Source organism: Nelumbo lutea, chromosome 7 (genome assembly GCF_056320005.1).
Source record: "Nelumbo lutea isolate HS-2025 chromosome 7, American lotus-T2T, whole genome shotgun sequence".
Lineage (NCBI taxonomy): Eukaryota > Viridiplantae > Streptophyta > Magnoliopsida > Proteales > Nelumbonaceae > Nelumbo > Nelumbo lutea.
This window is the reverse complement of record NC_142690.1, coordinates 14,140,445-14,167,368: the sequence shown is the minus strand read 5'-3', so window position 1 is coordinate 14,167,368 and position 26,924 is coordinate 14,140,445. Positions and strand designations below refer to the sequence as shown.

The 26,924-nt window shown below is 36.2% G+C and overlaps 2 protein-coding genes across 6 annotated transcripts in view; both read right to left on the bottom strand.

The window, feature by feature from the left end:
* The window catches only part of LOC148845230 (protein SABRE-like), a 124,766-nt gene extending 108,081 nt beyond the window's left edge, over nucleotides 1-16,685 (bottom strand). For 2 of the 5 annotated variants that reach the window (XM_088955581.1, XM_088955582.1), the window contains exons 1-2: nucleotides 15,759-16,685; nucleotides 14,585-14,853 (exon numbers count right to left, since the gene is read on the bottom strand). In XM_088955581.1, the coding sequence (XP_088811707.1) occupies nucleotides 14,585-14,853; nucleotides 15,759-15,761 (272 nt within the window). In that variant the 5' untranslated portion in view covers nucleotides 15,762-16,685. Of the gene's footprint in view, nucleotides 1-13,892; nucleotides 14,003-14,584; nucleotides 14,854-15,016; nucleotides 15,271-15,758 lie in introns of those variants that run through there. The other 3 variants (XM_088955580.1, XM_088955583.1, XM_088955585.1) reach the window with 2 other exon arrangements.
* A 1,466-nt stretch (nucleotides 16,686-18,151) lies between these two features.
* On the bottom strand, nucleotides 18,152-25,543 carry LOC148845229 (protein SABRE-like). Its single transcript, XM_088955586.1, has 4 exons — nucleotides 25,363-25,543; nucleotides 21,539-21,647; nucleotides 19,103-19,360; nucleotides 18,152-18,467 (listed from the first exon to the last, which is right to left on the bottom strand). Exons 1-4 carry the CDS (start codon nucleotides 25,431-25,433, stop codon nucleotides 18,444-18,446), a joined length of 462 nt encoding a protein of 153 aa, XP_088811712.1. The 5' UTR covers nucleotides 25,434-25,543; the 3' UTR covers nucleotides 18,152-18,443.
* Nucleotides 25,544-26,924: the final 1,381 nt, after the last annotated feature.

Below are 26,924 nucleotides of genomic sequence, written 5' to 3'. Positions count from 1 at the left end.
CCCTAGCTGTCTGGGGAAGTATAGATACTAATGCCGGAGGTTCCTTTAAGAAGGGTGATTCACAGAAGATAGTAGATGACAAAAGTAAACTTTGGTGCACTCACTACCAAAAAACAAGACACACCAGAGACACATGTTGGGATCTCCATGGAAAACCTAAATGGGCACAGGATTTGGGTAAGAAGTCAACTTTTGATCAGGGCAAGAAACCAACTCAGCAAAATAAAAAAAGGTATAACTCAGCTAATATGGCATCTTAAGAGACTAGTTCCAGTTCTGACCCTAAGGAAGAGATTATCAACTCCTTTCATGACCATTTGTAGTTATATGGTAGGACTCTTCACCAGATGGATTTTGGTCCTACCCCTTCTACCTCCTTTGCGTCTACATCAGGTAACAGTGCCGCTACTCTCTATGTGTCATCTCATACATCTGATTCTCCTTGGGTAATTGACTCCGGAGCCTCAAACCACATGACCGGTAAGCCAAATTTATTTCAGGCATACAGCCTTCTCTCTGGAAGAGATAAGGTGAGACTGGCTAATGGTTCATTCTCCACCATAGCCGGCCAAGGAACCATATCTCTCCCACTCGACCTTACCCTCTCTAATGTGTTTAATGTTCCTAAATTGCCTATAAATTTACTTTCCATTAGTAGTATCACTCACACTTTGAACTGTTCAGTTACCTTCTTTCCGTCTTCATGTGTGTTTCAAGATTTGGCCTCGAGGAAGACGATTGGTAGAGGAAGCATGGTAAATGGTGTCTACGTGTTGGAGAATAAAGTTGATCTTGCGGCTACAGAGTCCTTGAGTTCGTCCTGTGAGAGTCAAGCCTATTTATGGCACAGTCGTCTTGGTCATATTTCTTTTGAGTCATTAAAAGTTATGTTTCCCAAGTTGTTTAAGTCTTTGTCAGTGAATCAGTTGCAGTGTCAGACATGTCAATTGAGTAAGCATTGTAGAAACACTTTTCCTTTGAGAAATAAAAGATATGAATTTCCATTTCATATTGTTTATTCTGATGTTTGGGGCCCTGTTACTCTACCTACTGAGGTTGGATATAAGTACTTCATTACTTTGATTAATGATTACTCTAGATATACTTGGGTTTACCCTATGCGATCTAGAGATGAAGTTCCTAAAATTGCGAAAGACTTTCAATGCATGGTGTTCACTCAGTTCCAAACTAAAATTCATATTTTCCAGTCAGACAATGCAAAAGAATACTTCCATAGTGATCTCACAAAATTCTTTGCTTCGAGTGGATCTATTCAATGAAGCTCTTGTGCTCAGACACCCCAACAAAACGGTGTTGCTGAAAGAAAAAACCGGCACCTTCTCGAAGTAGCTCATGGCTTGTTACTCCATATGAATGTTCCGAAACGTTTTTGGATGGATGATGTTCTGTGTGCCACGTACATCATCAACCGTATGCCATCTCGGTTACTAGAGTATAAGGCCCCACATCATCTTTTGTTTCCCACAGCTCTGTTGTCCCCCATTCCAATGCGTGTTTTTGGGTGTCGTTGCTTTGTTCATAACTTGTCCCCTACTCAGGGTAAACTTGATCCTCGTGCTATTCCTTGTGTTTTCCTTGGTAACCCTTTATCTCAAAAGGGGTATCGTTGCTATGATCCCACCTCTCGTAAGTACTATGTCTCCGTTGACGTATCATTCTTTGAGAATCAACATTTCTTCTCGATTTCTCCTCAAGGGGAGAGTAGGGTTGAGGAGAAACACATACAGGCTCAACTACCTCCTCTACCTGATCTTCCTCCATTCCATGTCTTTCTTCGTCGCCACAAAAGCCAGCAGAGTTCAAGAGCCGTGGAACCTGACACTATGCAACCAACACCATCGGATTCACTAGAGGCAAATCCTTCTCATCAGCCAGGTACACTTGTTCCTATTGATATGCTTGCACCTATCAATGTTGATTCCCCTGTCATTAATGATCTTGATGTTTCTATTGCTAAGAGAAAGGGTGTTAGATCATGTACCACTAATCATCCTATCTCTCACTGTGTCCTATGACCATATTTCACCTTCATATCGTGCATTCCTCTCTTCTATTGACAGTATCCCGATTCCTAAGAATGTGGCAGAAGTTTTATCCAAACCTGAATGGACAGATGCAATGAATGAAGAAATTGATGCATTACACAAAAATGGCACTTGGGAGTTGGTGGATCTTCCTGAAGGGAAGGAACTAGTGGGTTGCAAGTGGGTGTTCACAGTGAAACACAAGGCTGATGGAACTGTTGAAAGGTACAGGGCCAGACTAGTGGCAAAAGGTTTTACATAGGTATATGGAGTGAACTATGCAAAGACATTTGCCCTAGTAGCCAAGATGAACTCTATTAGGATTCTTCTTTCGTTGGCAGCAAACTTTGACTAGAAACTTCACCAATTGGACATTAAAAATGCCTCCTTGAATGGTCACTTAGAAGAAGAAGTGTACATGACCCAACCTCCAGGTTTTTGTACCAAAGGCAGTGAGTAGAAAGTGTGCAGGTCAAAAAAAAAATTTATATGGGTTGAAACAATCACCTCAACCTTGGTTTAGTGAGTTCCACTTAGCAATTCAACAGATGAGGTTCAAACAATGCCAGTCAGACTACACATTGTTTGTGAAGAAAGGTGAAGGGAAAGTTGCAGCCTTAATTGTGTATGTGGATGACATAGTGATCACAGGAGATTGGGAAACTGAATTACAGAAACTAAAAAAAATTCTTAGCCACTCAATTTGAGGTGAAAGATCTAGGACCCTTACGTTATTTCCTTGGAATTTAAGTTGTCCACTCTAAAAAGGGCATCTTTATTTCTCAATGGAAATATGTATTGGACCTACTAAAAGATACATGCAAGCTAGGGGTGAAACCAATTGACTCACCAATTGAACCTAACCATCAGCTGGGAGACACTCAAGGGGAATTCTTGAAAGATGTGAAGAAGTTTCAAAGATTTGTAGGGAGACTCTTGTATTTGTCTATGACTAGGCCTGATATTGCTTATGCAATGGGTGTCCTTAGCCAGTTCATGCACAATCCTAGGACAACTCACTTTGAAGCTGTAGAGAGGGTCCTTAGATACCTCAAGAAGTTTCCCGGAGCTGGTTTGTTGTTCCAGAAACATGGACATTTAAAGGTGGAAGTATACACTGATGCTAATTGGGCAGGGGCAGTTGATGACCGTAAGTCTACCAGTGGGTATTATGCCTTTGTAGGAGGAAATTTGGTCACATTGAGAAGCAAGAAGCAAAGTGTGGTGGCTAGATCCAGTGCTAAAGCAAAATACAGAGCCATGTTTCATGGGGTTGCCGAAATCATGTAGATAAGAAACTCGTTAGGTGAACTGGGTTTTGCAGTTAGTAACCCTATGTTACTCTGTTGCGATAATAAAGCTACTATCAACATTGCAGCTAATCCAGTCCTCCATGATAGGACAAAACACATTGAAGTGAACAAGCATTTTATTAGAGAGAAACTTGTGAATGGAGAAGTATGCACTCCATATGTCAGCTCAGAAGAACAATTTGCAGACATCTTCAACAAGGGTCTTCATCATGTGCGGCAAAATGATTTGTGTGACAAGTTGGACATGATTGACATCTATGCTCCAACTTGAGGGGGAGTGTTGAAATAGTTTATTTTATTTCTTGTTTTTTAGTCTTGTCTTGGTAGGGTCTGTTTGGTTGATTAATGTCTTTTTTATTTTTCTGATTATTGTACTTCACTTACAAAGGGGCACAAGGGTCTTTTTCCCTTTTATTTTAGTCGCCCAATATATACTAATAGAAGCTGGCGCCGCCAGCACTGTTCCATTGCCAATCTCTTCTCTTCCCTTCTCCCTTCTCTCTTCTTCTCTTCCCTTCTCCCTTCTCTCTTCTTCTCTTCTCTTCTCTTCTCTTCTCTTTCTCTTATTTCTAGCCAGCCACACTGTCAAGAGAAACTTTACAAGATTTTTTTTAACCCCAATGATTTGGATAAAGAATCTGGATAAAGGACCATCTTGGAAAATTTTGCAATGCTTCATTCTTCAAGGCTTTAACCCCAATTTACTAGTCTCTTCAAAATTTTGTTGTCAAAGCAATCTAGTTGGGCCCTACGCCTCCTAAAATTAGGGCCTTTTCTAGTAAGTATTCAATCTAAAGATACTGGTAGGACCCTACAAAAAAGGAGGCTGAAATGGATTCTATCACCACACATGTAATTCTTTCGTAAGGCAAACTCTTAATCCACTAATCATTTACTAATCTACTATCCCTTTCTGTGCAGCATTTGGAAACACTTTCTTAGTTTATTTAATGCTAGTCATCTCCAACGGAGGTGGATTCATTGTATATTCCAGCTTCTCCCCAAGAAGACGGGGGACATTTACTATGAAGGTGCACAGGAGCAGCTACTCTGTAGACAGTATGGAAAGAATTAAATGCTAAAATTTCTAGATAAAATCAATCCAAATAATCATGTATTGAATTGATTAAAATCAAAGTTATAAATTTGGTGAACATGAGGAAAGAATTCAGTTATTTCTCTATAAATAATATCCTTAGACTTTGGTCAATAGTGGCATCAATCCCAACTTAGAGAACGTAAAACTAATATATCTTGGGCCCCCCCCCCCAAATAAATTGAAGCTTAATTTTGACAACTGTAACCACAGGAATCCTGGTGAATCAGGAATAGGTGGCATGGTGCTAATGGGGACATCAAATTGGTACATTTGTCACAATGGATTGGGCAACTCCATACAAGCCGAATTACAAGCTGCACATTAGGAGTTGAAATTAGCATACATCTGGATTCTGGGATTCGAATACCATTATACCATGGCTACAAGGGAAAATGGCTGGACCTTCAAACCATCAATATCAAATCAGGGAAGAAAAAAAATGCAGTTGGATTAGATGTATCTTTCTCATGTGTGCCATGGTCTAACAACAAATTTTTTTATTCATTAACTTGAGGAGTCAGCAGACAGATTGGGGGGAATATCCTTTATGGTAACAACAAACTGATCTCGTTCTTGTAGGGACTCTGTTAGGACAATGGGGAAGCCTGAACCAGGGAAAGATTTGTAAACAGATTCTCTTGCAACGTTTCTATGTTTTTTTTTTTTTTTATACTGTTTCTCTTTGAAAGCTTCATGCTGCACATTGTCTCCTTACTTTTGTTTCTCTACAATTTTAATAAAAGTGGAGCACAGCTAGTGATCAAAATAACAAGACCAAAGGATCATAATATCTAGGTTTTTTATGATGGTAAATATAAAACTTTATTAAAATAGAATGAGTTACATGCTTTTGAAGAGCTTTCACCATACATACTCAGATTCCAAACGAAAAGTCTAACACTGATTATCCCTCATATAATTTAGATACTTTTTTGAAGATCAATAAAAAAGAAAGAATATTAAAATTAAAAAAAAAAAATTACAAAGGTAATTGAGTGATGAGGCACCACCCACTACAGAGCAACACAGTAAACAAAACCAAACAGCTAAAGAAAACATCAACTTCTATCCAAAAACCAGCTCCAAATTCTTCTATTTTGATTCCTTGAAAATCCAGTAGCAACAGGATCCATTCTAGAATCTTTGGTCCAATAAGCACACACATCTTCTCCTTAGACTTCTGTTTCCCATCAAAAAGTCACTTGTTCCTTTCTTTCCATAATTCCCAACAAACTGCAAAAGGTCCAGATAATCTTTGCTTTCCTACTTCCCTTGATAAATGGCCATTGATCAAAAATATCTTTAGGAACCTGAGGTGACCATGGCTCCATTTTAAACTGCTGAAAGAAGAAGGCCCAAACAAAACTTGTAAAGCCATAATCAACCAACAAATGCACAATACTTTCACTTTGTTTCACAAAGAACACATCTGCTTGCCAAACAATACCCTCTTGTCTTTAACCGGTCCTGAGTAAGAATGCTGCCCATTGCTGCCAACCATGAACCATCCAAAAGAAAGGTTCAAAATTTTGGTAAAATACACCCATTACAGGGCATATAGTATCATATCTTTTGACTCCCAATATGCTTATTTAAAGATGGTTTTGATAAATACTGTTTTTTAATAAATAAATATATAAAATAATTCAGTTTTATGAAATTGTGAACAAATTTTGAAAAAAAAAAGTAAAGGTGGAAGGTTCAAATTATCGATGCACCATCCACCATATTTAAGTATATCGATATTCCGACCTTGTCCAAAAGCTTCCGCTCTTGGAGGAATTGGGTTACCCCAAAAAACTCCAAAAGATGCTCTTTCAACTTGATTTCTTGCCATTGCACTATAATAGGATTTCACTGTAAACTTCCCATTTCTACAGTCCTTCCACCACCTAAAATCTGGACCCCTAAGATTAATCTCCACCTCCTGCAACTGGCCAGCAGAGTCACACATTCTTCAACTTCCCAATTTAGTAAAGGTCTTCTAAAAATGGAACACCACACCACCTCTCCCTGTCGAACCTCAAAACATTGTGAAATTGTCACATTTTATCTGCTCAATATTAAAGCCTTGGACATAACTCACAAAGCTTCCCCACCTCCAACCATTCATCCTCATAAAATTTAGACAACTCCGTTACAATAACCCAAAGCTGATCACAATCAACTTGCTTCCAGATCTTGTCTGGTCTTCAAAAATATGCCTATTCCTTTCTCTCCAAACACCACAACAGACTGTAAATTGAATGATTCTTCGCACAATTTTCACCTTGTAGAGAGACTAGGCCGAATGGGCCCTAGTCCTTTAGTGTCATCCTTATTAGTTCCTTCTTGTTATGTTTTCTTATTGGGCCTTCTTTCTTTATGGGCCTTTAGCTTCTGTTTTTGTTTTCTAAGTGTATTACTGAATGTGAATGCCTACTTAAGGGCCTCCTTGTAAATTATGTAACTTAAGTAAGTTTAATAAAAAGATTAGAGTAGGGGAAAGAGGAGATTATCCAACTCCTCCTTTCTTTCTCTGCTCCATTTTTCTTTCTTCTTCTTCTTGTCTTCCTCTTCTTCCTTCTTTCTGATCTAATCTAAATATTTCTGCTAATTTTATTGGTCTGAATCACATCTTGGTATCAAAGTAGGTCGCCTTTCTTTTTCTCCTTTTTTCCCATACGCTTTTTTTCTAATCGAAAGGTGTATGGAGAGATAAATTGCTGTTCAATTAGTGATCTTGTTTGCCTAGTTGGTAGAGGGTTTGGAGAGTCAGAAGCTGGCTGAAGATTGCTAAGAAAGTGGGACTGCAGAATTTTTTCCCCAAAACCCTAGCCGACTAGAGAGTTTCTAGTTACGAGTTGAAGAGGTTGTTTGGGTGTGGCGCTCAAGGCTTGGAGGGTTCCTTCTTATCTCCAAAAGTGGGCGGCTTCAGTTGGAAGTGGTTTGGATTGCTCTGGTTTGAGCAGATACCTCTTCTCTCTTTCTCTCCGAAGGCCAGGTACAGTGAAACCCTAGTTTTGGGACTTTTGAGTGTTTAACTAACCTTAGTTAGGTCTATAAAGGTTGAAAACATTGTTTTTTTATTTTCATTTAATTGATGGAGTAATCTGGAAGTGAGATGAAGCAAATCCTGGTGTCGGGGGTTGGTCCCATAGATTCCATTTTGATAGGAGTGACTACAATTAAACTTGACGAAACAAATTACCTTGCTTGGGCACAATCCATTAAGATCCATGTCGTAGTAAAGGTAAACTAGGGTTTCTCACAGGTAGTAAGGTGATGCCAGAAGAGACTGATACTACATATGAGAAATGGATGAGGATAACTACATAGTTATTGGGTGGATGGAAAATTCTATGCAACCCCACATAACTCAACACTATCTGTGGATGACTTCAGCCAAGGAGATTTGGGATAGTGTTACAGAGACATGCTCTCAGAAATTAAATGTTGCAAGGGCCAACAAACTAAAGAATGATGTGAAAAATTTAAAACAGGGGGAGAAGAGTGTGGTTGTCTACTATTCGATGTTGAAGTCACTATGCTAGGAGATAGATGTTATTGAAGCATTCGTATGGGAAAGCACCAAAGATGCAGAAATTTTCAGAAAATTTGTGGAAAGAAACAGAGTGTTTGAACTCCTTACAAGACTCAATCATGAATTTGATATTCCAAGGCAAAATATTCTGGCCAAGGATGAAGTGTCACTTGCTCAAGCATACTTTATGGTGAGCAGTGAAGAGAGTAGGAGACAAGTACAGCTACAGACCCCACCTCCCCCAGAACATTTTGCACATGCTGGATTAAAACCAAGGGGGTAAATGAAAAAAAGGAGGTGATATGTGAATATTGCAAAAATCCGAAACATACGAAGGATTCTTGTTGGAAACTTTATCCAGATCTTCTTCCAAAAAGGTTTCGGAACAACAACATTTTTAAGAAGGGTGGTCAGTCTGGAAAGCCCAAGAATGCAAATGTTGCTACAGTATCTGAAAGTGAAGAAAAATCTGCTATGGAGCAGCTGGCAGCAGTGAAGGCAGAATTGAGAGATATGGGAAGTTGATACATCACTTGGAGCCTCTTGTTCCCATATGACTAGCTTTCCCAAACTCAGTACTAACCTTTTATTTGTTAGTAGTTTAACAAAATCAATGAACTGCAGCATAACTTTATTTCCTACTTATTGTGTTTTTCAGGACTTGAAGTCTCAATGAACGATTGGGAGTGGCCATGAGGCAAATTGGATATACTTGCTAGATGTCTCTGATCAAAGTTCTGGATTACCTAGTGCAGTAGCTTTGGAGTCACAAATATTTCATTCTTTTCATTGATGATTTCTCTCGTTACACCTAGATTTACCTCATGAAATCCTGGGATGAAGTACTAAATATTGTACAAAAATTTTATGAACTTATGCTTACCCAGTTTAATACTTGGATCAAAATATTCCGATTTGATAATGCAAAGGAATATTTTGAGAAGAGTCTTTCCTCCTACTTTTATACCTTTGGAGTTGTTCATCAGAGTTCCTGTTCCTACACTCCTCAACAAAATGGAGTGGCGGAAAGGAAGAACAAACATGTGGTTGAGGTTGCAAGAAGCCTCATTTTTTCTTCCCATGTTCCTATTAAGTTTTGGGGGGATGTTGTCCTTACAACTACATACTTGATAAACCGAATGCCTTCCCGGGTTTTGGGGTTTAAAACTCCCTTTAGCTTGCTTTTCCCAAATGAAGATCTCTTCTCTCTTCCTCTCAGAGTGTTTGGGTGCACTTGCTATATTCATATTCACAGTCATCAAAGACATAAGTTTGAGCCTAAAGCACACAAGTATGTCTTTTTGGGATATGCCTCCACACAAAAGGGATATTGTTGTTTTGATCCGGTTCATGGCACTCGCTTTATTTCCAGAGATGTCACATTTGAAGAGCATGTTCCTTTCTTTGGTACTTCTCCTCAGGGGGAGCATTTAGAGGAGTTGTTTGCATTGTCACCATCAGTTCCTCTTCCAATTCCTATTGAATCTTCTATGGAATCTCCTCCAATCCCCTCCTCCTCCTACTCATCCTTCTCATCCTATTATCCAAAGGTAGTACCAGAGACAAAGACTCAGAGACATGCAAGTTGTTTCCATGCCTTCAGATGTGCCTCTTGCTCCTCCCATCACTACCGAGGTAACAGGTCAACCCTCTTTTACCACTTTGGATACCTTCCTTGACCTTGATCTCCCTATTGCCCTTCGCAAAGGCAAATGGAAATGTACAACTCATTGTATTTCTAAACACTTGTCTTACAGCCTTCTTTCCCCTTCCTACTATTCCTTCCTTGCCTCTATTTCCACGCATGTGACTCCTAGATCTATCCTAGAAGCCTTGTCCAAACCAGAATGAAGGGATGCTATGATGACTGAACTAGATGCTTTGCATAAGAACAATACCTGGGAAATTGTGGATTTGCTTAAGCGAAAGGAACCGATTGGCTATAAGTGGGTGTTCACTATTAAGTATCATTCTGATGGTACTGTTGAGAGATATAAGGCCCGTTTGGTTGCTAAAGGGTATACTTAGATGTATGGTATTGACTACCTGGAAACTTTTGCCCCAGTATCCAAGATGACTTCAGTTCAAGTTTTGCTCTCTTTAGCTACTGCTTTTGATTGGCCTCTTCATCAGTTTGATGTAAAGAATGCTTTCTTGAACGGGGACCTACGTGAAGAGGTCTATATGTCTTTACCTCTATGGGTGTATGGGAAGGAGATGCAAGGAAAGGTTTGTAAATTGAAGAAGTCCATTTATGGCCTTAAGCAATCTCCTCAAGCCTGGTTTGACAGATTTTGGGCTGCTCTTGTTGCTTTTGGGTACACACGGACTTAGTCGAATCATACCTTGTTTGTTAAAAGGAGAGATTCCTTAGTGACCCTTTTGATTGTCTATGTTGATGATATTGTGGTTACTGGTAATGACACCTAGGAAGTTGTTCATCTCAAATGTTTTCTTAACACTGAGTTTGAAATTAAAGACTTGGGGGAACTCAGATATTTCTTAGGAATTGAAGTTGCCAGATCTAAGGATGGCCTCTTCATTTCTCAATGGAAGTATGTTCTTGATCTTCTTGCAGATACAAGTACATTGGGTACCCGACATGCTTCTACTCCTATAGACCTAAATCATAAGTTGTCAGCTACTAAGGGTGAACTGTTGCCTGATAAGGGAGTGTTCCAAAGACTGGTTGGGAAGTTAACCTTTGTATGACTCAGTCAGATATTTCCTATGCAGTTAGTGTAATTAGCCCGTTTATGCATTCTCCTAGAGATACACATTTAGCAGTTGCTGAGAGGGTTCTATACTACCTGAAAGAGACTCCAATGAAAGGTATCTTGTTTGCTAAACATGGACACATGAAGCTGGAAGCATACACTAATGTTGACTAGGCCGGATGTATTGATGATAGGAGGTCCACTTCAGGTTATTATGCTATGGTAGCATGGAGGAGTAAGAAGAAGTTTGTAGTGGCAAGATCCTCAGCTGAAGCGGAGTACAAGGCAATGACACATGGAGTTTCTGAACTTTTGTGATTAAGATCACTTTTAGAAGAACTGGGTATAGACTGTGAGAAGCCAATGATGTTATATTGTGACAACCAAGCTGCTATCAACATTGCACATATAATCCTGTTCAACATGACAGAACTAAGCACATTGAAGTTGACAAGCATTTTATATGAGAGAGAGTTGCCTCAAGAGAAGTCTTCCTACCATTTGTTGCTTCTGAAGAACAGTTGGTTGATGTTTTGACAAAAGGTGTTCCTAAAGGAAAGCTGGTTCACTATATAAGCAAGTTGGGCATGATTGATATCTATGCTTAAGGGGGAGTGTAAAGAGACTAGGCCGAATGGGCCCTAGCCCTTTAGTGTCATTCTTATTAGTTCCTTCTTGTTATGTTTTCTTATTGGGCCTTCTTTCTTTATGGGCCTTTAGCTTCTGTTTTTGTTTTTTAAGTGTATTGCTGATGTGGACGCCTACTTAAGGGCCTCCTTGTAAATTATGTAACTTAAGTAGGTTTAATAAAAAGATTAGAGTAGGGGAAAGAGGAGATTATCAAACTCCTCCTTTCTTTCTCCTTTCTTCTCCATTTTTCTTTCTTCTTCTTGCTGTCTTCCTCTTCTTCCTTCCTTCTTTCTGGTCTAACCTAAATATTTCTGCTAATTTTATTGGTCTGGATCACATCTCACCTTCTTTTAGCCCCCAATACTTAACCGGTTAGAAAATATCTCTCCTGGCTCAAATAGATCAGACTTCTGCGTTGTTGAAGAAAGAAAAAAAGCAACACGTGATACAAAGTAATATAATGAATGATGAATAAATAATCCATATCATCCTCATGATTATTGCACATTAAACATTTTCTTAACATTTGAAAACCCTTTGGTTTTAGATAATTCAATGTTAAGATACTTTCCAAAGACAATGGCCACATAAAAGATTACACTTGGAGGAATTGGGTTTCCTGAAATCCACTATAGAAGAACTCTCCACTTGATTTCTTGTCATAGCTTCATAAAATGAATTAACAGAACTTATCATCCACACCTCCCACCATCTTGCATTCAGTTCATTTATATCCAAATTCATAGCTTCTAGCTTTGAGAACAAGCACACTCCAATTTCCTATCCAAGAGAGGACCTTCGAATTGCACAGAATCTGCACATCTCTCTTATCAATACACTGACTTGCCGTTACATTATTTTAAGTGAACCTATAAAGTATTTGACAAATTTCACGAAGTTTTCCTTCCCCACACCATTCAACTCCCCCAACAACCATCACCTCCTCCACAAAGCATCCCTTTCCTTACCAAAAATGCATATCAATTTACCCAACAATGCCTTGTTGATCTCCAACCCCCATGTAACTTAATCTTTTTTTTTTGTCTTTTACTCCTCTCCCATAAAATAAATAAATAAATAAATCCAACTGAATCTTTTTCAACCTGTCTGCTACCCTTTCCAGCACCCTTAAAATGATAAAAAGTAAACCAGAACATTAGCAAGAACACTTTTCATGAGTTATTATACCACCCAATGACAAATATCCAACCTCTCCACTATCAGCTTCCACATAGAGCTCGATGAAGCTTTGAACCAATTGGGATCCCTAAGTAGGTAAAAGGAAAGCTGCTAACTTTTCACCCCAATGCGCCATCGCACTCTTATTCAAAATTATTTTTTAGCCTAATACACCTTGATTTTCAGGATAGGTTCTATAAGAGTAGTATTGTCTCTTCATTGAATTTTCCCCTATTGTGAAATCAAAATTGATGATAATGCAAAACCATTTAAGCCTGATGCTTTATTTTTTATCAATTGAAAATACCTCTTTTTAATTTCATTTCTTTAAAGGGCATTTCCAACCACAGAGCTTATCTCTAACTAATTTGGCACCACTCGAGATCATAACACTGTTTGGGCAGCATCCATGATACATGGAGATTTTTCAAGTCCTCCATAAAGATATTTACAATCTCATTCATATTTCATTCACAACATCATTCACCTCCACCTATGAGATAGCATTTTTTCCTTCTACAATTCACCAGATTGTAAAAGAATTTTGAATTCCCATCTCCCTCCTGTTTGCATTTCAATTTCTGCCTACAACGATCTACGGAAGGCTTACTGCAGAAACCCAGGACCTGGTGCGCCCCAAAGAAGATTCTAGCTTGACCCCAACCCTAGCAAGAGAACCAGCAAGACTATTTGCTAAACTGGGACCCAGCTAAATGAGCTATTCAATCGTAGTTCTAATGCTTTTGCTTCTTTTATTTGGTGCCCATGATTCCCTGGGCCATCTAAACTAGCAGACAGCCATCCTATTACAACCTGGAAGTCTCCTTACAATAATCAATTCAACATCAACCCAATGAATGAACCAACTCTAAGTCCTTAAAGCACATTTCCACCTTGAAACAGTGTTGTAATGACCCTCCTATGTGGATAAAGCTTCAATGTTGAGCACGCATCAGATTCTAACACTCCATGGATTCTAGAGGAACACTTTACATAACATTTTCCTCTAATCGTGTGTTTATTCAACATAAATGAACCACTAATGTACCCAAATTGAATGCTATTTTTACTACAAAACCGTTTTTTTTATATCTTCTGATTTCTGAAGGGCTACACAATGGGGGGTAGCCCATCCCCCAATCCATAGCCCCCCAACCCAGGTGCAGGTGGGATTCGATCCCAAGTCTCCAGTACAACCAGCAGGAGACCTTACCAACCAGCTGGTTGGCACCTTGCATTTTTCCTATAAAACATTATCAACTGCAAATATAAACTTCCAGATCTTTTCCATAAGCATATAATGTTAGAACTCAAAAAAAAAAAAAAAAAGATTATTTTAATAGTTTATACTTTTCTGAAAACATGCCTGTAAGTCCTTTTTTTCACCTTGCCAAGTCAAACTCCCAGATATGTGTTGGATTCTGCTTCCCATGTCTGTGTCTATTCCCTTGACCATGCAACACTGTCTTGAGAGAATTTCCAATCCTGATAGGACCAGAATGACTTTGCCCATGAAATCTCTGAAAATACCCCCAATATGAGTTAGGGTTGTCAGTATTTCCATCAAAGTTTAACCTTTCAAAGTTCCAGTGCCCTCCAAAGTCCAAACTTGCTCCACCTGCCCTTTTTATGGAGCATAACCAACTACAGCTTGGAAAACCTGTACATACCTAGCAGACCAGTGTTGGACACAAGTAACCAATGCAACACTGGATACTCTAGGGACACTTCAGACATACTCTATTGCATTAACACTTTTACAATGTATAAATTGTAAAATAGCATGTTTGAGAAAATTGTACTAAAATAAAAATCTGTATTTGTTGGAAAATTAAATCTGGCAAGAAATAAGTCTTGAGAAATGATATTTAGCTTTAAAAACTAGATACAAAAGCATGATATAAGCTTGGAAATTGGAACTTCAGAGAGTTACCATTTAACAACATTCAAATGTGCAATATTTCTCCACACTCCTTGTAGTCAAAACAGCTAAATATTTCTATTTTCTCAACATACACCAACCAACAACAACAATTATAATACAAGAATGACAGAAATTTATCTGAATGCATACTCACCTATGGTGACCAATTTCACAAGAAAATGACAATTCCTCACAGATAAAAGGTGCAGAGGCCCTTTCTGACATGATCAAGGATGCTTCTATAGAAGAAATAGATCCTCCTTGGTCAAAATCGGATGACTGATCATAGCTAAGCTGTGGTTCACCCATGTACACAAGCAAGGGTAGAATGTGCAGCTTGACACACAGGGTTGGTTTCGTCGGTTCACCATCTTTAGACATTTCCAGTTTCAGTTTTTTAACTTCAGTAGCAGCTTTTGGTGTCTGCAATGTTCCAAAGGATAATTACAAGATATGGTCACTGTCATACCTCTAAGAGTGGATGATAAAGAGGCAAGGCATCCAATTAAATCAAACCTCATAAATCTACATTTGTAGGCAAGTGAATAGATACAACTTCAAAACTGGATGTCGATTAAAATCTTACCCATTGCAGTAAAATTGACTTCATATTGGACCATCATTTTAGCAGAACAGTGATCATATACCTTGGCAAGTTACATTCTAAAGTCCACCAATGATGTTATATACATAGTACATCTGATCAAGGAGGCAAGACCATTCACTTCAAGAGTGAACATCTCATTCAGGTGGATCCCAAGGTCCACCAACCTTTGGGCACATGGTTTGGCCAGGGTAAGGGAGATGATGGCTGCTTTGCTGGGTGCCGATATTCTGGGCCTAGATTCGATAAGGGTACAAACATAGGCATGGGCATGGAAAGCAAGTATACGACTCCATTTCTGATCCAGGAGACAGGTACAGGTAGCCATTTAATATAGTGATATCATGAATTTATACATATTACTTCTGAATACTTTCATTTTTTCTAATCTAATTCAATTAAACTCCCAACAACTACAAATTTTCTTATTACATAACACAAACAGGAGCTTGATTAGGATGGTGAAAAACAGAGAACTAGAAAGAGCTAACAACAAAACACATTTGGAAAGAATTAAACTCCCAACAACTACAAATTTTCTTATTAAATAACACAAACAGGAGCTTGATTAGGATGGTGAAAAACAGAGAACTAGAAAGAGCTAACAACAAAACACATTTGGAAAGCATAGGGTGCCATCAAAAGTATTTTTTGTTGTGGACCGCCATGCTTGGTAAGAGCACAAGAATCAGCTAGTTGGGAGGGAAATGTTACTGAAGGATACCATATGTTGCCTTTGTAGAAAGGTCAAATAGTCTGCTAACCACCCATTCTTGCATTATGATTTCACCCAAATAGCCTTTGTTGGCGTCCATTGTGTTTTCCCATTCTCCATCAGGGGTTCTTCCCATAGCTGGAAACTGAAGTGCCTTAGTAAACGAGGTAAAGTTTTGTGGCTGTGGGTGAGGTTCTTCAATCATTTTTTGGGGATATATAAAAATTAGGGTTTGGGTTCAGGTAGAGAACAATTCATCATCCAACTGAGATTTTGTTCATGGTAAAGAGCATTCCAAGAAGAGGAACATCAGCAGCTCGTTAGAGAGTTCAGAGACTTCAATACAACAGATATTGTGGAAGAATGACCCCGACTGACTTGGTCTCCTGCATCCCAAGGAGCAACTACACTCAATTTTAGTGGTTGCTCTTTGGGTGAGACAGGACATGCAGGAGTTCGAGGGGCATTCAGTAGTCATGAGGATGAGATTCTTCTGGTAATATTCTAGCCAGTAGGTATGCCAAATCCGTGTTTTATCTGAGCTCTCTTGACGGGTTTGAGATGTCTGTGTCCTCTCAAGTGTGCCACCACTCTGGAGGTGGACATTCACGAATTAGTTATCAGACTGAGGAGAGGAAGGCGGATACACCGTGATGAAATTGATATCACACCAAGGAGCCTCAGCCTAAAGCACAGGTGGCAGACCACTCGGGATTTCCTACCTTCCTACCCACTCCTTAGAGACGTGTGACTCCAATCACGGCAGACAGGTGACAGACCATTCGGAATTTCCTACAGATTCTCTACCCACCGTGAATTGGAGCCGCCCACTCTCTATTCGCCGTGAATTGGAGCCACACGTCTCCGATTCACGACGGATAGAGAATGGGCAGGAAAAGTGAGTAGGAGACAGAGGGGTTCTCGTTCTGCTGAATCGAGTAATTATAGCCAGCGAACCATTAATAAGAAGGGATAGTGCACTTGAGAAATCTGAAATTACAGCCTCTCTTATTCTATTAATAGACCCCTATATCTATGGATAGGATTCATCCCAGGTGGAATTCAGATTTGGGATAAGTGGACCACCTCAAAAATCTGAATTTGGCATCAATCCACGGGAATGATTCAGTCCACCCCCTATATGTCCTAGCTCCACCCTAGGGGTGGATTGAACTATAAAAACCCCTTCAGATTTTTGAGGTGGATTGAGCTATAAAAACCCCCAAGAATAAGTGGATTAGATGAGTCCCGATTATCTACTTGCCAACAATGTACACTCCAATACCCTACCAACATCCTCTGACACTATATATCTCATACATGGCTCCAGTTTCATGGTAAGATGTGCAGTGTCAAGTCAAGTGGGTAGAGTGTGGGAACGTGTTTTGTTGGGAGACAGGATCAGCTGCCCACATAGCACGTCCCATTGGCACCCGACAGCCCATCCCATCCGTGTATTGAGAGTATCTCTCCATGATACGCATTGGAGACGTCCCCAATGCATGGAATGGGCTGTGGAGTGTGCTATGTGGGCAGCAGATCCGATATCATTTTGTTGGCAGAAGATCCCAACACGGTTTAGATAGGTGGATTGTATGTCATACCAAGTGTTCAATGATTCCACATATGATCTATTGCCATATCCCTAATGGGGTTGACTAGATACATGAAAACACATGATATCTAAAAAAAAATGTTACCAACCAACCGGTATTATAATAAATATATCTAGTAATCAAACTTAATAAAATTATATGTTAATATTGTGTAATTAAATTTAATTTTTATGACCTATACCACAATCAAAGTGAAAAAATCCTGATTAGTACCCTGTACTTTGGGTCTAGTATTACTTTGGTCCTCCGAACTTTAAAATATAACAATTCAATACCAAAATTTTTAAAATGTGACAATTCAGTACTTATCATTAACTAGTCGTTAATCAGCCATTAAGTGACATTTGAAAAAGACATAAATACTTTTTGAGTGTCATCTAATTTTCTTTACCAACTATCCAAACATTGACAAAAAATTAATAGTTTCAAATCCTTACCTCTTCTATTCAAGAAAGTTGGAGTCACCAAAATGTCCACTCAAACGTAACCCCAACTTTCTCCAATGGAAGAAACAATGATTTGGGACTGTTAATTTTTTGTCAATGTTTAAGTGGTTGATAAAGAAAATAAAATGATACTCGAAGGGCATTTGTGTCATTTTCAAATGTCACTTAAATGGCAGGTAACTATTGATTAATGGCAGGTACTAAATTGCCATGTTTTCAAAATTTGGATACTGAATTATCACATTTTAAAGTTTGATGACCAAAGTAGCACTAGACACAAAGTACAAGGTACTAATTAAAAATTTTCCCATATAATAAAGATATCTAATAATAATAATAATTACACATTATGAGGCCCAAGAGGCCAAGAGTCTTTTCACCACTTCTTTCTCTCATTTCTTACAAGTGATTTTTTTATATTAAATTATTAGAAATGTAAGAACTCATCATAAAAACCCTCTTACCTCCTAATTTTTTCTAATAAAAACCCTCTGTCTCTTTCTCTCTCTCCAATATTATATGTTTGTAATATCTTCCTCCCCCATTTCCTCTTAAATGGAGAGTATTGGGCCAAGAGTGCACAATCCAAGACCAATGGTAAACATGCACCTTGGCCTGCATCAAAATGGATGTCAAAACCCAAATTTGCGCCAAACCTGAGTACATGACCAACTTTCATTCAGTCTCATGCATTTCATGTGATTACTTGCTTGTTCTTAATATAAATTATAAAGAGATAGACCCATGCATAAAACTTATCTTATATTACTACTACTGTGTATATCTATTTTTTCATCATCACTAGTGATATACATTTTTATCTTACTATCATTGAAAAAGATTATGTAGAAAAATCCTATTGCAAAGTCACACTAAGTCTGTGTTTAGTTTAAAGGAAAAAGTAAGAAAATGAAGGGAAAGGTGGAAAAACCTTTACAAACCTTGTATTGGGGCCGGTCTTTCCTAAGTGAATAATAGCATGTTCCAAACAAGAAAATTGAATGTGAAGGATTAATTTATGCAGGAAAACTTGTTAGGAAGCCAATTGGAAGGAAAATAACAAAACCAAAACAATAGCTGCCCTTGTTCTCTGTTTTAGTTCTCTTTCCCTAGGGTCTTGAGTTCATTTTGCTTAACAAAAATTTGAAGTTACTCATCAAGCAATAAAATCAAGACAAAAAAACAAAGGAAAGGAAGGGTAGTACCAATTTATATATCTATAAGAACTGAAATAAACTAGTGACCAACATTATTGACCCAAATATTGCTCAGACAAAGGTTGCTTAATTACCTTAACAATAAATTCATTAATAGAAAGTGACAAAAACCTTGCCACGTTAGTGACACCTATCCACGCTCCTCCACCTGCAGAACGGGATTTCCGAGAGGACCGAGGCCTACTAGGCTTCTTTGTACTCTTTTTTGAATGCCTTGTTACAATTTCCAATTCAGATATTAACAACTGCAGCTTTGGTCCAACCCTAAAGTCGGTTAGAAACTGATTGAGGCCGAGTTTGATTTCGCCAATAGATACAAATTCAACAGAACCCTGAAACAGTATCACAAGTCAGCCATACATGATTTGTTACTCATATGGAGGCATAAATCTTGAATCAAAAACATCATACTGCTAATTATATGTTTTTGTTATTATTGAGATATTTTATTAAAATGCCCCAAAAACTTTGAGTTTCAAACCTTCAATCCTAAACAACAAGAGGGCTTTCAAAATATATTTGAGACCATATTTAGGGGTGAGCATTTGGTTTATTCGGTTAAAAATCGAATCAAATAAATTGAATTTGTTAAAATCGAAATAAAAAAAATGAAAAATCAAGCCAAAACTGATTTATAATAAAATCAAAATAACCGAATCAAAATTTTTGGTTTATTTTCGGTTATTTCAGTTAAAAATCGAATTTAAAAATATATATAATATTATATATTATAACCTATGATATATATTATTATAATATATTATGAAAATTGAATTTCATTATAATACAATATATATATAATATATTAAAATATAAATATATAGCATATTATATATTACATAATATATAATAAATTTTAGTTGTACAACTTTTTCAGTTAACCAAATTTCTAAATCTGAAAACCAAACTAAAAACCGAATTATCCAAAAATCAAACCGAAAAAATCAAAACCAAATTTTTTCAGTATTTCAATTTTAAAATAATACTCATCCCTAACCTTATTAGATGCAGACCTTCATCAATTCATGTATGTTCCATCCATTATACTAATTAAGATAGTACTTCTATACAAAACCAATTATGTCCAAGAAACATGGTTAAGAATATGGAAATGAACATTCAAGGAGGATGCCCACCTTTCAAAATATGATTGTGTCTAAGAAAAGTTTTAGTTTCAATGTATAGAAATAAAGAATTATTCACAAAAGTAGAACTGTCGATGGGTTAGGTTTGGGTCAGGTTATTGTTCTTTTATTCATATTAGTAAGTGTATACGTGCTTTTGCAATGACAATTTTTTAAGATAATAATGATAGTAAATAATATATTTTCAAGTTTTTTTACAATTTTTTTTGGATATTTGTATGTTTATAATATTAATTCTTATTTGTCACACTTATTTTTGTTTAATATAATGAATATAATATTAGAAATGTGCCCAAATGTTTTTACATTTTTATACTTTTATGTGGTTTTATCTTTTTTAATTTTTATTATTATTTAATTAAAAGGTTGACACATTTGATCCAAAAGGTTGAATTTTGACTTGCCACCAAATAGGAATTAAAACAACTCCATTTTGGTTTAGTTTTAAATAATTTTATATTTTATTTCTATCATCAATAAAAAATATGATTACTTAATATAGTATTCAATGAAAGAATGAAAGTTAATACTATAAATAAAAGACTTAAGGAGAAATATAAAAGTTCAAAATATGTTTTGTGTCCTCATAATTAGAGCAAATTGGGTATTCTAGTCAAGAATTAGATTCAATTAATATTGGTGGGAGTTAATACCTAAATATAAGACTTAGAGAGGGTTTGGATGAAGATAAAATTGGTTGTCTTAATTACATTTCTATCCTTACAATTAGAGAGTGACAAAATTTAAAAATTAGAGTATTTTAGTCAAATAAAAGTTACACACTCTCATTCACACAATTACTGTATAGATTGATGAATTTACAATGTTCAAAAAAATGCAAAATCAAGTAAAAAACAAAAATGAGACAAATTGCAATCACAAGAAACATACTAAAAGATTAGCTCAATTAATGATATGATTCCTCATTTCTTTTAAGCTTAGCATCAATCTAAAACCGCAGGGGAGCAGAAATCAATTAATTTACAAAATCATAATAGGAGTACATACCATGGTTTTCAAAACCGAACCAGACTGGACGGTTGGACTGAAAAATCGTGAACCGGTCAAGTGACTGGTTCTGTTTTTCTCTAATATCGAATTTTTGCCAAAAATACATTAATTTGGTCAACAAACCACTGATCTGAGTAGTTGAACCGTTCAAACCATTCAACGGTTTTAATCATTTTTATTTTTTTATTTTTTTCCAAAATGAGCTGACCATTCAGTTCAAATAGTTGGACCGTTCAACCTAGAAACCAGACCCTGACCAATTCGTTCTCCGGATCGGTTTTAAAAACCTTGCTACATACGCCATTAGCCCAACCACATAAAAAGTAAATTAATAACGATGGCTGAAGAAGAAACCTTCTCAAATTTCAAAACCACATCCCTTAAGCAGTTCCATCCAGCAACATGATATCCAACAGATGTTCCCATCCGGCATAGAATCCAAGCCAACAATCTTGCAGCAAACCTAAAATAAGATGCACGACAACAAAATTAAATTAAATGAAACTCAGTTTATAAGAACATAAAGAAACAAGCGTAATCTATGATCTGTGGTCATCATGATACAGCTAGAATGATTTTAACCACAAAGAAAAAATTGTTGCAGAATCTCCTAAAGAGAAAGCATACATTAAAAAGACCAATTTTTGTATGATCATCTAGCACCCAATCAACTGTTTTTAATGGCATATTTTAAGCATATATTGATTTGAATCATATCATCTAAACTTTACAAGCGTAATCTATGATCTGTGGTCATCATGATACAGCTAGAATGATTTTAACCACAAAGAAAAAATTGTTGCAGAATCTCCTAAAGAGAAAGCATACATTAAACAGACCAATTTTTGTATGATCATCTAGCACCCAATCAACTGTTTTTAATGGCATATTTTAAGCATATATTGATTTGAATCATATCATCTAAACTTTACAAGCGTAATCTATGATCTATTGCATGACAATGTTTCCATGTTTCATAGAAACATTTAAAACATAGCCCAAAACTCAAACTAGGGTCAATGCAATCAAACCTTGACAATGAGGAAAAGTGGGGCTAGGTTTATTTATTTTTTCTTTTAGCTTTAAGTTAGCCAAAGAGTACAATAAAAGTTCCATGGCCATCAGAAAAATAGTGATCTAATTGGATTTAGAATATTAGTGTATCATCAGCACCCAAGTTTTACCCTGATTATATGGGATCAGCTACATGAGTCCTTAAATCATTTCTTACTACTTTGACCCATGTCTTTCAAATTGCAACAAATTACTTCTTATAGGTGTGATCAATGGTCTTACATGCCCATCTCGGTATCACCTATCACCTATCGGATTACTCCTAGTTCCTTCAAATGACTTCATTTCTAACCTTATTCTTTTTAGTTTTTTTAGTTCATCCATCTTGGTACATAAATTTCTACCATACTCATTTTTTGACATGTTTCTTGGTTGCCCATCATTTTATTCCAGGTAGCATAAGTAGTATTCTCCTATCATATAAGATTGATGCATCCCTCCATTTTTCCCATTGTCTCTAATTCATTGGATGACCTCCTCCCCATTCCCTCCCTTGTTATCAATTATTGAACCCAATTAATATTTCATTAGTTTCATCAATTAGAACAATATCCTTAATAAATAACATGCATTATGGGACACCATCCTAAATACTTTTAGTTCATTCATCTATGATCAATGCAAATAAATAAACGCCAAGTGTTAAACATTGGTGAAGATCTATCACAATTGTAAAATTTGATATCTCTCCCATGGGTGTTCTAACATTAGCTGTTGCACAGTCATACATATCATTAATTAGGTCTATATACCTAGAGTCCCTTTCTAAATTTTTTCATTTTAATTTGGCTCATTAAATTCAATTTTGAAACGAGTCATTAACCCAACTTTTCACGCCTATTAATTAGGGTTAGGTACAACCATTAATCACAATTAAACACATATTCAGAAAGACATGCTATTATTTAAAATAGCATGATATTTGTTTAAATTAAGGGCCACATTTAATTAAAATAGATAGTTCTATATATGAATGTTCAATCAAAAATTAAAAAAGAAAAGCAAATTTTATCATTAAAATTAGCACTGTATAAAGATTAATAAAATAATTTATATATGAATAATTGATCAAATCCATTAGTCTATATTTTATGTCAAAAATATTTTTTTTAATTTTTATGATAATTTACGAAAAACAAAATATAAAATAGTATAATTGTTTTTGTTATTAAAATTTATTAATTATATATGAGATGTATATTTTAAATTATAATGAATTTTATATACTTTTTAAATTAAGATGATATGTTTATGTATATTAAGAAATGAAATGATTTACAATAAATAACATCATATTTATTATTTACATAAATAAAACTGATTTATAAAATTAACTTAATTTATATTAAGTAATTTTCAAGAAGTTATGTAGACATTAGTTAACATATTAAGAATTTAATAATAAGCTGACTTATTTTTTGTTAATATAAAAATTATAAATTATAAAATATAGAATATTCTTTTAGTAATTAAAATTTAATAGTTGCTTATTATGATTTGTATGATTGTGTCTTGGGCTCTTGGACTTATTAATCTTCTACATTTTGATGGATCTAATATATTATAAAACTAATATTATATTTTCATAATTATTGATTGATAATTTAACTTTAAATAAATTATACCAGATTAATATCCTTATAGTATGTCCCTTGGACTCTTGTTTGATGCATTACTAATAAAGTTATTGGATGGTATTTAAATGTCTCTGCATGCTTATCAGAACACATTTTTTCATATAAGCTATTAAATTATGTGTTTCTGTTTGCACCTCATATTTTCAAGTGCATCCATGTCTTCCCACTGTATTCATGTGTGTCCAAAGTGTATCATACTACATATCCCTTTTCAAGCTTATCATAAGCGATACCAATATTTTGAACCTTGATCATACCATAACTTCCCATTTTATTGTTTACCTACAATGGTACATTAGCACATGCATTGAATGTGGCTAGTATTGTTATTTGTTGTTTCATTTCTTTTCCTAAAATATTGAATTTTATTTTGCATGAATATGAGTTTGTGGTTTCTTTCCATTATAGAAACTTCAGTTTAAGCCATTGAATTGTTTCTTATTCTTTACTTTTAAATAAAATATAAAAAAATATATATATGTTAGACCAATTTTAAATTATATATGTGTATATAAATATGTATAAACATGTATTTTATCAATAAATAATGTATAATTATGTTTTACATGTAATATATGAATTATTTTGTATTTAATTTATATTTTTTAGTTCAGCTTTAAATTATTTTATTTGTAAAATATTAAAAATTGTAATTTGAGGCAAAAAAATGGGTTTTTTGAAAAAAAAAATAGCAGGTAAGGATTTTTTACCAAATCAACAGTTTTTTTACCTCCAATTTTTTACTCAAACCGAACCTAAAATCTTGATTGAGTGACAGTTTGAACAGTTCAACCGGCCGGATCAATGGTGGGTTGAGAACACTGTTTTAATTACTAAGGCTAAGCTTCAAAATGGCATCATTTATCACCAAAACTAAAGGGAGAAGAGTTGCTAGGTGCCCATTTGTAAGGGCAGAAGTGCAGCAGCATTTGGCTTTTTGAGGTGAGCCCCACATATCTTAGAGCCCAAATTGACTGTCCCTCAAAGGGTTTTAGCATTGATTGAGTTGTTTTCACTTTTCACTGAGCCCCCTCAAAGAAATCACTTAAGTTGGTTTCACCAGAAAGCCAATTACTTGGCCTAATAAAATTAACCACATCTGAGATTTCCAAGGTTTTCACCAAATATACTTTTTTCTAAGCTTTTTCACGTGGAACCCACCATGCAAAACCAGAAGCCACCAAGTTAAAGACTTGAAGCCCTCCCAAACGGCACTCAGTCATTTGAAGGGTTCAAAGAAGCTGAACCACCACAGGCACAGCTCAGCCCTCCCAGTCCCAGACGGGCCCTATATTAAATTCTTAAGCCATGAACGAAACAGGATATAACGCAGAAAGTTGCAGATTGATGGGCACCCAAATAATCTCGAAAGTCCAGACCAGATAACAGAGCCCAGAGAAAAAGCAGATTCAATTTATACAAAACAAACATGTGAGTTATAAAGCCGTGTGAAGTTCAGGGCCTTACATGAACGCAACCCATCCAATAATTGAAAGGAGCAAGAATACGAACAGCAGCTTGATGGGAAAAAATACCATCTCCGCCTCTTAGACTTAAACTTCTCGATCCTCGATAACCAATTTCCTACGGTGGACGAACCTGAATTCTAACAATGATACAGTGGACAAACCTGAACTCTAACAATGATAATTTGAAATATGATTTCTCCACATTTCTTAATGTCGAAGACTCTAGGTTTCTTTATATGGTTTACTAAAATTAGAGCTTTGGAACGAATTTTTAGATGAATGCGTCTTCTATACTCAGAGATTAATGGGTTTATCTTTTAAGCCATTGAGTTTCGATCCGCAATATGCTCAGAGATCATGAAAAGAGGAGGAGAAAGTGGGATGGGTTTGTCTGTCTTTGTCTTTCCTCTCTGTCCCGCAGTGTCTTCCCGTTAATGATGAGACATTTGTCCCATTTTCTTTAGGTTGAAAACAAAAATGACTGGGTCCCCATTGATCTCTTACCCACAGGATACAGCTATGAATTAATTATGAAAATCTCCCAATGAAAGATAACATGCAAATACAGATGTTCCTAATATACGGCTATAATGTCTTGTAGGTAAGAGCAATTTGACTGGCTGTGTGTAGAGCTCAGATCTCCTACCCACAAACTGTTCCACATTCATTCCCACAAGATACTACAGTTGCACACTGAGAATATCTCATTTGTCATTTATGGGCAGATGTTCCCTGTACGCTGCCTTAGTGTCTTGTGGGCATGGATGTGAAACAATTTGTGGGTGGGAGATATGTAGTAGTATGTGATAATGTGAGGGGCTAGCAGATCATATAGCAAGAGACATGAGAGGGAAAAATGTGTCAATGGAGTCCAATCTTCTACAGGCTCAGTTCGGAAGGAGTATAAATGCAAATATGTACAGTGCAAATACATGCAAAATAATACAAAATAGAAGGTTTTACACTCTACATAGTTGTATTTGTATTCTTTCCAAATTGAGCCACAAGCAAAAACTCTACACTGCATCCAGCCACACAGTGGGGATATCTCCCTTATATGTTTATGTCAAATTTATCATTGCTATGACATTAAGGCTCAGTTTGGAAGGAATATAAACACAAATGTGTAGAATACAAAACCTTGCATTTTGTATGTATTTACACTGTACATATTTGTATTTGTACTCTTTAGACTCAGTTTGGAAGGAGTACAAACGCAACTATATAGAGTGCAAAATCTTATATTTTGTATGTATTTGCATTGTACATATTTGCATTTGTGCTCTTCCCAAAGGCTCAGTTTGGAAGGAATACAAATACAAATATGTAGAATGCAAAACCTTGCATTTTGTATGTATTTACACTGTACATATTTGTATTTGTACTCTTTAGACTCAGTTTGGAAGGAGTACAAACGCAACTATATAGAGTGCAAAATCTTATATTTTGTATGTATTTGCATTGTACATATTTGCATTTGTGCTCTTCCCAAAGGCTCAGTTTGGAAGGAATACAAATACAAATATGTAGAATGCAAAACCTTGTATTTTGTATGTATTT

Coding starts and splice junctions, on each gene's coding strand:
- LOC148845229 (XM_088955586.1), bottom strand. CDS start 25,433: ATGGTATTTTTTCCCATCAAGCTGCTGTTCGTATTCTTGCTCCTTTCA. Junction 21,648..25,362: donor ATTGGATGGGTTGCGTTCAT/GTAAGGCCCTGA, acceptor ATCTTATTTTAG/GTTTGCTGCAAGATTGTTGG. Junction 18,468..19,102: donor TTAATGAATTTATTGTTAAG/GTAATTAAGCAA, acceptor TCATGTACTCAG/GTTTGGCGCAAATTTGGGTT.